The sequence below is a fragment of the Trachurus trachurus genome (assembly GCF_905171665.1).
Source record: "Trachurus trachurus genome assembly, chromosome: 3".
In the NCBI taxonomy this organism is placed as follows: domain Eukaryota; kingdom Metazoa; phylum Chordata; class Actinopteri; order Carangiformes; family Carangidae; genus Trachurus; species Trachurus trachurus.
In genome coordinates, this window is record NC_139893.1 from 27,804,817 (window position 1) to 27,818,455 (window position 13,639).

General features: G+C 42.1%; 1 protein-coding gene across 1 annotated transcript in view; it reads right to left on the reverse strand.

Moving 5' to 3' along the window:
* Window positions 1–3,253: 3,253 nt before the first annotated feature.
* The window catches only part of large2 (LARGE xylosyl- and glucuronyltransferase 2), a 90,324-nt gene continuing 79,938 nt past the window's right edge, over window positions 3,254–13,639 (reverse strand). Inside the window, exons 7-16 of the mRNA XM_084001761.1 lie at window positions 13,236–13,407; window positions 12,702–12,806; window positions 12,490–12,602; window positions 11,037–11,162; window positions 10,296–10,451; window positions 9,801–9,964; window positions 8,465–8,743; window positions 7,383–7,529; window positions 7,101–7,296; window positions 3,254–6,310 (exon numbers count right to left, since the gene is read on the reverse strand). Coding sequence (XP_083857887.1) covers window positions 6,113–6,310; window positions 7,101–7,296; window positions 7,383–7,529; window positions 8,465–8,743; window positions 9,801–9,964; window positions 10,296–10,451; window positions 11,037–11,162; window positions 12,490–12,602; window positions 12,702–12,806; window positions 13,236–13,407 — 1,656 coding nt within the window. The 3' untranslated portion in view covers window positions 3,254–6,112. The remainder of the gene's footprint in view (window positions 6,311–7,100; window positions 7,297–7,382; window positions 7,530–8,464; window positions 8,744–9,800; window positions 9,965–10,295; window positions 10,452–11,036; window positions 11,163–12,489; window positions 12,603–12,701; window positions 12,807–13,235; window positions 13,408–13,639) is intronic.

Below are 13,639 nucleotides of genomic sequence, written 5' to 3' on the forward strand. Positions count from 1 at the left end.
CCCTGCATCAGATAGTTGAATATCCACTGACTGTCATTGTTGATGCTGCCAACAAAAGTTTATCACAGATTATTTAAAATGCTGCATACTCACACATTAAAAGACTGAATCAAATCTGAATCAAAGATGAAGTAAAAAAAGAAAAAAAAAGGAATTGTCCTGACTCTGAACATAAAAGGGGCGAGATTCTCCATCTTTTATGAATCATTGTACATATGTACAGTGAGTCTGGTCTGGTGACCCATATGGTGCTGGTGGCCTACATGCGGAGAGGCTGACTAATAATTGATAAGTTGTTGCTAAGAACCCGAGAGGAAGGGGTGTGGGTGGGGGGGTGGGGGTGGATGTGTTCCCGCTGTGAAGTGGCAGCTCGAGGAGGTCGGATTTCACATCTCTGAGCGCTGCAGGACTGCTTCACATATAGCACTGACACTGCCTCTCACACTGTGGATTTTATAGCACAGACGGTCTAGGATTCTGTTCAGTTGTTCCAGATGTGCAACAGGTATGACTTGTTGTATAACCAGCACATGATTTGATTTGATTTGAAAATCTTTAATGTCCCCGAAGGGCATGATGTATTATGGAAATATCACTTTTTGAAGGCTCTTAATTTGGGTGTTGGGCTTGCCTTCCTTCCAAATTGTGAGAATTTAAGGCACCTGTGAACAATTTTAATTTGTGGAAAAGGGGCATAATATGTTTCCTTTAAAGAAAGAGACTGATGCTTTTCAAAAATCGTTGTTTGATTTTCACGTGCGGGAGAAAAAGGACGGTGAGTTGAAGACAAGGAGAAGTTGGAGGACATTTGAACATGTGAATCCTTTTCTCCGAGTTGCACAGAGACAGAATTTGCAACAGATTAATAAAGCAGTGTATATAGATGGTTCTGTTATAAATCTACAGTCCCATCTCCACCCACACACTTGGCTATAAATGGATGCAGACACACCCTTCATCATCAGTTTGTACATCCACAGTTCTGCTGCGACGGCTTCAGTGTTTCATTAAAAAGACACACAAAAGAATCAGTAAAAATCGCTCTCATGATGTATTTAAACCATCCCATTATACAGTATTTACCTACAAACCATCATCAGCACAGTAACCAATGATCTGGGTTAAGTTCATATTTTAGCAATTGATTGCTCTCATGAAAAATCTTTGCAACACTTTTCATCCTCTGTCATATAGCACTTTATTCACCTTATACAAAGAGTCTAAGCTGTACGTAAATGAGGATGAGCCTAGCATTATGTTTGTATGTAGGCTAGTACGTTCATATTAATAATAATAATTATATACCAGGTCAAAATAAGCCAAATATACAACTTTAAATCAGTCCTTTAGAAGGTAAACTAAGAAATAAATCAGGCGACCACACACACACACACACACACACACACACACACACACACACACACACACACACACACACACACACACACACACACAAACACCATCATCATCATCATCATCATCATTCCTGTACCCATGAAAACTATGTAGCTCAGAGCAGTGCTGTGCCTGACATTACAACACGCTTATGTGCTGATGTGATAATAAGCAGGTGTGTTTACCTTAATTATAACTAATGGCAGAGAAGCTGCAACTGAGGCTGCTGGGAAACGTCATTAGTTCTGCTAAAACAGGTTTACGGTGTGAATCAGAGCAGGTTCATGTGATCGACAATGCTTTGGTTTGATACCTCAGGTCTCAAATCAGCTCTTCTGCCTCATTTGCTCTCAGCTTTTTTTGTGTTCAGGGAAAAACATTATAGTCTTACACTGATGTTATGTAGATTAGGCGTGTTTCTTCCTGCCGAGGTGGTTCCCTTGACTTCTATCGGTCTGTTTGTTCAACACAGAGCTGCTGCAGCACCATTGGTCTTTTCTTATTGGCCTGTATCACTGCCAGCAGCATCAGCATCCAACTGTGGTGCTGCTGACCAGGTGGTGTCTCTTTCTACACAGTGGAGGTGATCATATAGGAGGCTTATCAGAGGTGGTTTTATCAAAACAGGAAATGTGACAAAATGGCACAGTGGTGCAGTGGATAGCACTGTCGCCTCACAGCAAGAAGGCCTGGAATATTTTTAATATGATGCATCAACTAGTGTAGATAACCACGATCTTTGAGTGAGTGCTATTTATGTATGTCCTATGTATAATCATCAGACAACAACTGCTAACATGTGAGAAGATAAGAACATGAACAGCTAAATTAGCCAAGGCATAAATTAAACCAACACAGAAAATCAATAAATGTATAAATGAATAAATAAAAGGTTCATAAACCACTGAGGTAATTTGAGATACAACCATCAGGCAAAAATGCAACATAACGCATAAAATAACACAAATATGGCAATGAAAAACACATTAAAGCATAACCTGTCAGGGTCTGTAGATTAAGTATCTACAGAAGCCTCAAACAGGTGAGCTGGCTCCCTAAATAGACTTCAGGGCTCCACCCACCAGTGATGTGAAGTGGAAGGGGATTTTCTACATGGTCCTTAGCAAAATAATGGTGCGAACACTTCAGCTTCAGGAATAGCTACAACAACAACATGTCGTACAGAGACGCTGGATCTGATCTGTTGCAGCGTCCTGCGGCCTGAATCAGTCTCTTTAGACCTGATAATGCCCTGTACAGAGCTGTTCTCCGACCAGGAGAGCATTTTAGTGAAATTTCCTGACAGGAAACTGGATTTTCTCAATCAGGTGCTGTGTAAAACTGCAGCCTGCCACCTGTTTACTGTGTTATGTGTCAGATACTGTGAACAATAGACAGGACATATTCTATATTTTTGTCTACATGTTACGTATGTTGTTGCCAAGTTTCATTTGCACTGTTTTAATACAGGGAAAATGCAAGGTGTTGCTTTGGTCCAGAAACAGTTGAACTCACTGCAGGGCCAGTTACAGACCAAATTAATATTGCAATTTGCATTTAAAGAGGTCGAGAACTATCAGGGGGCCTCAGTTCATCCAAAATAATTTAGTTTGTATTGGAAATTTTCCCTGGACCAATTACACACATGGAAGGTTCACACAGGCTTAAAACCACTGAGCTTGATAAATATTATAAATTCCTGGAGATTTTTTTTTTTTCATGTTGGGGTAAGAATAAAAAAAATCCCTAGGGTCTCAGTTATCCCCAAATAACTTGACTTGAATGGCAATGCTGCTAATTGAAGAAAAGTTTGTATTTGCTGAGGATGAAAAACACAACAGCCCAGACAAAGTGATTAAAAAAGGGCAAATTTATTTAAAGCACTTACATAGAAAAATATGATTGATTTGAGTCAACAATAATAAATAGAGCGCCTGACTGTCCCCAGGCCCTGTCAGTACAACAGTACAATCAATATCCAGTTTCACAATACAGCAAAGGCACTAGCATTTACCACAATCAACAACAAGTCAATGGAGGCGGTAGGAAGGAAGGGATGGAGGGAGGGAAAGGGGAGGGGCTCTTCATGGAAACAGTTCACACTCATTCCTCACCAAACAAACTGTGAGCCCATGGCCGCCATGTTCACCATCGCTCAGATTCACACCTGCTCAGAAACCTCAGTCGATCTGTGTCCAGATGAAGGGACAGAGGACATGAAAGGACACAGACAGACAAGGATAATCTTTTAACACAAGTAGAAATGGGGAGGGAAATTTAAAGCTCTGATAGTGGCCCCGCCAGGAGGAAATGTAACATAGTTAAGCTTTTACTTCGCCTCAGTGTATCCACTGACCTGCGTTATGATCAACATCTGCAACATGTGGACAGTAGATGCTCAGAAAGCTCATCGGGAGACAAAAAGAGTAACCACCACTGAATTGATAGGAATCATTTTCTGGGACCAGGATGATCAACATTAAATGTAACAACACAGAGACAAACTCGGCCATCCTCCAAAAAATAACAAACCCAAAATAAAAACCTTGGAATCAGGAAGATTAAAGTCCAACTGAAATGAAATGTTACAATGTTACATTAGCATTAGCAATGAATCTGCCCCTGTCCCCTGTTGTCTCAACTGTCCATGTCCAAACGGAATAAATTTGGACTTTGACACTTGTGGTTCAGCCGCAGCTTCTCCTACACAGTTCTGTAGATCCACAGCTTCTTTGCATATAGTCTGCTACAGCTGTGTTTGCATAAAACTGCGTCCTGCAACAGGGTGAACTGCAGCTAACATTAGCTGCTTGCTAACGGCTAACTGTGCATCATTGGTTTGTGCATCGAGCCGCAGCAGGTCAGAGGCAGCTGCATCAGATTCTATGTTCAAATCTCATCCTGACTGATGAGCTCAGGCTGAATCCAGGATTTCTGGACCGAGAAAATACCTGAACTCCCCATTTAAATATCTACAGCAGGTCCAGCTAATTTTGACTCGAACATCAAGCTGCTGTATATGAATGACACTAGATTATTGTGGGGCTGCTATTGAAATTTGTTCTGGCTTTAAAATGCACCTCTTTTGCTACGTTTTCACCTGGAGTGCACATGAGCACCAAAAATGGAGACAGAAACACTGCTGGACCTGTTTTACTTACTTAAAACACAGGGTTGTAAACCCTAAACCTTGGACAGGAGACTAACCTTCAGAAACGTTGAAGTGAAAGTAACATACTGAGCTCATTTGCTCTGCAATGTTTTGTGTGGTAATTGTATTAATACGTGGACAAGTATCGATCTTTCACTGTTCTGTCACTGCAAATACTTAAAAAGGCTACGAGTGTAGTTGTTCTGACTGTGTTGGTCTGTCTGCATGACAATCACATTTATCAGGGATAAAATTAATTTTTATCTTATCAGATAAAACAGAGACAAAAAATATCCTTACAGAGCCTAATTTGAAATTGCAAAAGGTGATAAATCACAATGTATACTAATATGTTGCGATACTTAGATACCACAACATGTTTAAAATCACAATAGTATCACATTTGTGATAATATTGTATCTGGTGATTCCCACCTCAGGTCCAGGTCAGACCGAGTTCATGCAGCCAGACCGTGTAAAGGCTTATGATTTCAGTTGGACTCCACAGAAAGAAGGGGATCGTGGGTAGGGAGGTTCAGTAGATGGCACATTTATCCAGTGATGATCAGACACATGACAACATAATGGCACAAAATACAAGAAACTAAAAGCTGAAGAGCTCCTGCCCTTCGCTGTCAGTTACTAACTACAACTCACGTTGACTCGTGAGTTGGTCCCGATCAGTGATGATAGATTAATGTTTCAACGAAAGATCTTTACTTCTAATGAAAACAAGCTTGAATCTGTTTTCTGACGTGAAAACAACACGTAGAGCAACTGTTTACATGCAGCCAGAAGTATGATCAAGACAGAAGCCAGAGTGACTTTGACAGGACGCGTGTTGAAGACTCACCGTATGATGCAGCTGGATCACACGCACGCACGCACGCACACACACGCACACACACACACGCACAAAATCTGAAATAATTTGAGCGGGGTGTGATGGAGAATCAGAAAACAGAAAAGAAAAATAAATTGAATTTTATGTATAGTCAGAATCAGAAAAAAACTAAATTAAAGAGTTTTTCTCACTGGTTTTGATTTACACTGAAAAAAATTTAAAAAATGAACATTTTAAATATGGAAAGTGATAAGGCTTAAATCTCTCTCCAGTTCAACCGGCCTCACTGTCATCTTCTCCTTTAAATTTATTTTTCTCCCATAACAACATGGGTCCCGTCATATAGTGTCTTTGAGTTAAGTGTCCAGATGTCCACGTGGTTCATGTCTTCTGGAAAAAGCCCTGATTGTCAAAACAAATTGTAAGAATATGGTTTTTATTTTCCCGCCATAAAGCTAGTCCCATCAGTATCCACACTCTGCTCCGCCAGCGTCTATCCAGCCCAGAGAGTCCTGACTTCACAAGAAGTCCTGCTCAGGTTTGTGTCTCTGCGTCTGGTCCTCACTCTCCTTAAGGTGGAGTTGACTGCAGAATTAATGCACAGGAGCCTGAGGACATCTGAAGGGGCCGTGTGGCCTGAGCTGTGTCAGTACGAGTCTGAGCTCCTGGAGCTCAGGAGTGGAGGGGGCTGATGACCCCTCTGGCTCCCAGTGGCCCCAGTTTTCAGATGTTTCTCTGGGCAGTCAGATACTTAAGAGCGGCCGAACCGTACTTCCTCGACAGGTCCTGGTGGAACTCGTCCTTTAGCGTGTTGAGACAGTTGCGGTAACTGGAGCTGGAGCGAAACTTTGAGATGTCGAAGCTGGGGGCGTGGGGCATGTGGATCATGAAGGCATTGGGGAGGACCATCAGGTCATACTCCTGAGGAGAAGAGGGAAACGGAGAGAATTAAATAATGAAACTGCAAAGGCTCTATCCCATCTCTACCCATCCAGCTCTTCCATTAACCCCACCCCTTCTGCTCTGTATCTTCATATCAGGATTATGGGAACAGTATACCAGTTGTCTGATATCAATGCGTTATTATGCAGATGATGACGTATTATATCAATGCGTTATTATGCAGATGATGACGTATTATAGTTTAGGAGTAGTATAGGGAGATATTTCAACCTTGCACAGGTAGGGGTATGTGAAGGGATATGAATGAGAAATGGGGCAGAGCCTAAATCCACATCATCTCATCTCAACTAAACCTCAGTTGACAAACCTTTCTGAACACCTCACAGATGCAACTAACAGGTCAAAAAAACAAGGCTTTAAACAAACCTGAAGAAGCTAATCGTTGTTGGCTTCAACAAACTCAACTAATGTTAAACAGAAATGTTTATGGATCTGGTTTGTTGACAGATTTAGATATTTAGTTCTACAGCATTTATTTTTTGTTTTCTTATCATCATCACTGATCTCTTCTCTCCAGGAACACTTTTTTTTTGGAGATACTGAATTCTGGCGACCTGAGACGTGAAAAACATCTGGAAAAAGATCTTCAGCTGTCACATGCTGAGGGTTTCCCACTTTGTTCTCGAGTCACAGTGAGTGGCTGAATAGTATCATGTGGCCACTGTTGTAAAGGCTAGAAAACATGCATTGGTCGAGACAGAAATAAACCTAACAGGTCTGAATCTTTTAGGTCTCATTGCAGGTGTACCTGTGCGTCTAGCTCCATCACATGAGAAACTTTGTTCCAGCCAAAGCCCACAAAGCGCTGGTCGTATTCTGGACAGTCCCGTCTCACCACGACGTATGGCTCAAAGTCTGGTTCCCACTCCACCTTGTAGGGAGTGGTGGCCGTTCGCCATTTGGCATAGTTAGTGGGAGCATGACCTTTGGGCCACACATGATACCTGAGGATGTAGAGGAGAAAGGTTGAATCATGATCACATCATTATTGGTTTGTCCACTTGATTCTGGATTCATGTTGTTCAGGTACCTGAAGGTGTAGAGAGTCCCCATGTCCAGCATGGAGAGCAGCTCAGCTTTGGATTTGGGAAAGGACAGACGGTAACGCAGGGTCTCAAAGGCTGGGACCACCAGAGCTTTCTTAGTGTGAGCCATGTCCAGCTGCACCACGGACCTCCTGTTCAGGGCAAACATACGGTGAAGAGGAGGAGAAACTACAGGTCTGAGCAACAGGATGAGACTGTCAAACAACACTGTGGCCATTAAATTGCACAAGGACTCTGAGTTATTACAGGGAAACACACTGAAGTGTAATTACTCTGACGGAAATTGGACTTTTTAAACACACATGTTTTTCACAGAGGGAGACATCTGTGCACTTTGCCAGGTTTAATATTCAGCTATTTTCAATTTTGTAGTTTTAACCTTGAGCGCTGTGGTGTAGAATCTGGATACACCACTGAGTGGAGTCCAGACATGTCTAAATTAAAGCTACTACCTTTTCCAATACCATGGGGGGAAAATTAAGATAAAGATTAGAACAAAAACAAAACAATAACATCACAACACTATATTTTTAAATTGACACCGATCGGGCATAACATTATGACCACTGACAGGTAAGGTGTATATAACACTTAATGAACACTTTGTCCTCAAAGTTGATGTGTTAGAGGCAGGAAAAATGGGCAAAGGTAAGGACTTAACCAAGTTTGACAAGTACCAAATTATGATGTAGACGACTGGGTCAGAGCATCTTAAAAACTGCAGCTTAAACAAAGGCTGGCCCATGTGGTCCGATCCAACAGACGAGCTACTGTTTGCTGGTTCTGATAGAAAGGTTTCAGAATACATGACACATTGCAGTTTGTTGTGTATTTGACAGCAAAAGGGATCTACACAATATTAGGCAGGTGGTCATAATGATAATAAACACACACACGCAGGCTTATAGACATGCTAATTATTATTATTTTTTTTTTGGACTTAAGCTGTTGGTCAGAAGCCTTCAGCAGCAGCATGTTAAGTTAGTTTGATTCAACAGCAGCAGCTCAGTGTTGTAAACATCCACTAGTGTTTATGTAGTGCAGACAAGGGAGGCACTGTTCTTACCTGAGGTAATCGTAGAGACCGTACATCGGCAGGAAGTCCACGTCAGTCAGGAACACATACGGCGTGTTGGCGTTCTTCAGGGCCACGTTCCTCACCAGGTTGACTGGGTAGAACTGGCCCTCCTTGTATACGATGTGGTAGCCTACGTTCTTGCGGTTCTTGAGGACCTCGGAGGCCTGGGCATAGCGCAGGAACTGCTGGGCCTCGGCGTCGGACATGTAGAGTGCCAGGCTGATGGGCCCCTCCCAGTGCTTACAGATGGCCTCCAGCATCTGCAGCCTGTGGCGGCACACAGTCACAGTCAGGGTTAGAGACACAACTCACAAACTCCCTGTTAGATTTATATCTAATTATTTCCCTTATCTTTGTATTTCTCGTTTAGAATATGATATAATGATGATATGTTTATAATATTATAAGAATTGTCTGTCTTTAAATGTCAGCCCAGTGATAGACCTGTCCAGGTGTACACTGCCCTTTCCCAATGCATGCTGGAAAAGGTTCCAGCCCCAGCAACTCTGCACTGATAAGCTCTATAGCTGATGGATGGATGGATATAATATTACGTATATAATATAAAAAAATGTGAGAAAATGATCATCAAAATTTTAAAGAAGCCATTGAAAGTTTCCAGATATCCGCATAGTAGAGATGACGTTAGTGCAATTTCTGAACTTTTCGTAAAAGGTCACTTAAAGGCAGGGTTGGAGATTCTGGAAAAACGGTTCTAGCAGGCCACATTTTGAAAAATGTCAAAAGTCCCAGCTCCTTTCCTCAGACTTCTCTCTGAAGCCACTCCTTCACCTTTCCGTGGACGTAGGTGAAGATACCCAACGCACATTACCAGAGCTACTTTGCCACCCACCAGACTGGAGTGTGGCTTTTCCACGGACGTAGGTGAAGACTCTGATCACGCACACGAGAGGAGGGAGAGAGGGAGAGAGACGGCAGCTTGATTGGGCGTAGGCAGAACTAGACATGAAGGCATCTGATTGGTTTTTCCTTTTTGGAGCGAAAAGCATTGATTGGTCAGAGTTTTGTCAGTCCTGTAGCTGCCACAGAGGCCTGATTATTTCCGTTCCTTTTTTTGAATACATAATGTATTGACTACTCTCGGGATAGAAGGACCAACAAAAAGTCTTTCTGAACATAATTACCAACCATAACTTTAATTATCTCACAAATGTGATTCAGACGTTGTTGTTTTTTTTTTTTTTCTATAACCCTTTTTGTGACAAAAATCTCAGCAAATAACAAAAGAAACTGTGCTGAGTAAATATAATAACTTGTGCTCTGATCATTTAACTGTGACCGCTGGCTCTGTCTGCTCTCGTACCTGTCCATGGAGAGCTGGGCCACCAGTGTGATGTCGGTGTCGTCCTCAGTGGGCGTGTACTCGTACTGCAGGAAGTAGAGGTGCACGCGGTGAACTGTGAGCCGCTCTCGACGGAAGTCATAGCACTGATCGTCCTCATCCAACTCCTCCAGCGCTGTCTGCAGCTGAAAAGACAGAGCCACAACAAGAGGTCAAACGTCGGAGGGATGACGCACGAATGTCTGCATCTCCAATCTGGACCAGTTTTCTCTATTTTGTTTAAAATGAAGTTTTTAATTTGTTTGCTTTAAACCAATTAAATTAGTGGAATAGTAATCAGGATTTGATGACGCTGGGCTGAGACTGAAACTTCACTCCTGCTGTATGGCAAGGAAACATCTGACATTGTGCCAAATAATAATTGATTTTTGGATCCATGTGCATGTTAACGCACAGCAGAGCACACTACAATTGGAGTTATGTAGGTGTGTGTGTGTGTGTGTGTGTGTGTGTCACCTGGACGTTCTCCGGACTGGCCTGACTCGGGCAGCCGAACAGCTCTCGTCTCAGCAGGTTCCCGTCGTACTCCAGGAAGGTCAGGTAGAGGTTCCTGAAGAACTCCACGTGCTTGTTCTTCACGCGCAGCTTCTTCGGAGAGTTCCAGTGGATCACCTGACACAGCCACAGCGGACAGGAGTCAGCACCTTCCCCACACTCACTTCACATCAACACACTTTAAAGCTTCTCCCACTCAGCTCAAGCCATTAAACTTGAGGAGGGTTTGAATTTTCCCCATCACAACATTTCACCCAAAACTAATTCAGTTTGAAACATTGTTTTTTGGGGGGTTTTTTAAGCTCAGAAAATCTGCCCTGTTTAAGTTTTGGAAGATTTACCCAGAATTTCTCTGACCTGTGGGGCTTCGTTTTATCTTTATATTTATCCAAAGAGACATAAAATTGGAGAGAAAATGGTGAAAATCTCAGTTCATTTATTTTTCATTTCTATATTTGAGAATTACCATTATTAATGCATCAACATCTAGCAGGTGCATGTGAATAATTTATCTCTCCAACACTTCTTTCTCAGTTCTTTTAGATTTAATACAGAAATTCACTTCACTGTCAACACCAGGTTTTAAACGCAGCTCTTGAACCTGAAACATGCTCTCCGTGTTTTTTTAATAACTCAACTTCTCCTGTCAGTGCTGACAGTGACAGGTGTGTGTGGTTTCATTGTTTGTATGTGTGTGTGTACCTTGAGGTCCGACACCTCGGTGTAGCACTGCTCGGAGCGAGTGTGATCTGACAGCTGGACGTTCCAGAAACAGGGCAGCTGGTGCACCAGGACTGGGTTCTGCTTGATGAAGGCGTTGAAGATGTCCTGCACGCAAATACACACACATATACACGTCAACAACATCAGCTGATTTGGATCTGTGTACACGTCGAGGTCTCTGGTCTCTGGTCTCTTGGGTCTCGAAGGTGTTACAGAAAAAAACGTATTATCCGTCTCTTTGCCTGCTTGCTGGCAACCTTAGCTTTGATTTCACATCTGCACAAGTGTTTACAAAGGCCGGCTCCCTGTGTGCAGCCTGCATTGTGCCTTCTAATCAACAATCAAGGTCGCCGGTTGGAGCTCAACAAACACACTGAAGCCACTGGGAGTGTGACTGTGAACACACCAACAGAGATAAGAAGATACAACAGTAATCTGGATGTGACCTTTAGCTGTGTGGAAAAGAACAACAGTTCATCTGAGCCACTGTCTGGAGAACCAGAACCAGGACCTCACTTTATCTGATTGCCACTAAAAAGACCATTTAAATTCCTCAGAGCAAATACAGTCGAAGTTTTGGTGTCAGAATTTAAATTCAGGTCTATTTAATGCTATTTAATGCTTTGAACAAAGCATTTAACTAAGATTTAGTTTGACTTATAAAGTCCAATAAGCTGACTGATCACTCTAATAGGTGTTTCTCTGTTTTTAATTGAGTATCTGAAGATGGAGGATGTGCTGTCAAAACCCTCTGACATAAATAAAGTTAAAATGATATTTTCTGTCTTTTTCCATGTTAATATTGAGCTGATATTGTTAAATGTGTGAACAACAGTCAGGGCACAACAGTTCACTGTTTGTACTTTCTTACATTTGCCATTTTTAAATTGTCATGTGTCAGCTTGTATGAACAAATGATCATGGACATTTATAAACGTGTGAGAGTCAGCACCTTCTGTAATGTGAAAGCCCACAGATATTACAGTCAAACATCCAGGCTGTGTAATTCTCACGTTTTCACTTCTTTTTTGTGTGTGAATGATTTATTATATTCTGTATTTTATGTTGAATTGATCTGTTTCTGGGATACATGTTTCAGGGAAAGGCTTCATATCAGTCTCCTGTTTTGAGGTTATATTGAAAGATTCGGCCCCAGAAGAGTTTCTGATCTTTAAGTGAACCTCTGTGTTTTGGGCTGCTCTGGGTGGTTTATGATGTTTATACTGAATTACAAAAGAGCAAAATCAAATTTTCCTCAATATTAATAAACATGAAAATCTCATTCTCTGCTCTGACTTTAAAACCTTGTGCGCCAAACTAAACATCAGCAGAATAAACTTCCCCTGAGAGATCAGATCAGTGACTGATGTTTTATTGTTCTCCAAGTGTGCATATGTGTGTGTGTATGTGTGTGTGTGTGTGCGCGCCTGACCTGATCAGCAAGAGATGTACTGAGCATGCTCATTAGCTCCCTCTCTGCCGTCAGCCGCCACATCTGCTCCCAGCCGATTCGCCGCAGTCGCTCCAGGTAGAGGAGGATGACGCCTGTAAGAAAAGCACAGGAGGTGAATTTCAGGTACAGAATCCTTTACAATAAAGCACTCATGACTTTTTTTTAATCGTTATTATTTTTGGATCACTTACCTGTATTGAAGCCTCGTCCCAGTGCAGGCCACGGTTTGTGGTTCTTCCACAGGTTCCCCAGGTACCAGTCACTCTGGTTCTCCACCAGGCCAATCACTTGCTTATCTGCACAGTAAACAACGGGGTATCAGATCATAATCAGTCCAGATGTTGTTTACTTTTATAGTTGTTTTCATTGTAAAAATGCCCTGTCATGTTGTGGTGTGACCTGTTTGACAGATCAGCACGTTCTACAACTGTGAGAATGGTTCCCTTCTCTTTAAAAGCCTAGCTGTCACAGTTTCAAGTTCCCCACACGGAGAGAACCTATAGGTTTTCATATGAAAACTATATGCAGTTTATCTGTGCATATATGCTGGGTATGGTGCATATATACGCATATATGCACCATATACTGTATTTATATAGCCTATATGTGTATATATGAAAACGGCCAATTTTATGTATGTCACATATATTCAAACCTATAAAAACCTATAGGTTCTTTCCGTGTGGGTCTCCTCCATGCAGCCTCTTCACATCTCAGTGTCTCACCTGTGAACTTCCTGAAGATGCCCCAGAGCTCGGCGATGTCAGTTGCGAAGGTGATGTCCGTGTCCAGGACGATGACCTTTGTCAGGTCGGAGGGCAGGGCTTTGGTTAGCGTCAGCTTCATCAAGCCATAAATACCTGAGTAGTGCTTGTTGGGAATCCACGACACCTCGGACTGCAACCACAAACAGGGAGTCAGGTTTTAAACAGGTGAACTGTCACCGCAGCGATCGGTGGATCCACCATTGTTCATTGTTCATTGTACATGTGCAGTGTTGTGTACGTGGGATAACACAAAGACACATTCAGCAGATTTTGGCAAAGACTCAATACGTTTTTTAAACTGCAAATAATGTCTTTTAATTAATTCTCTTGATTCGGAGTAATTGGATCTGCATAAGTGCATC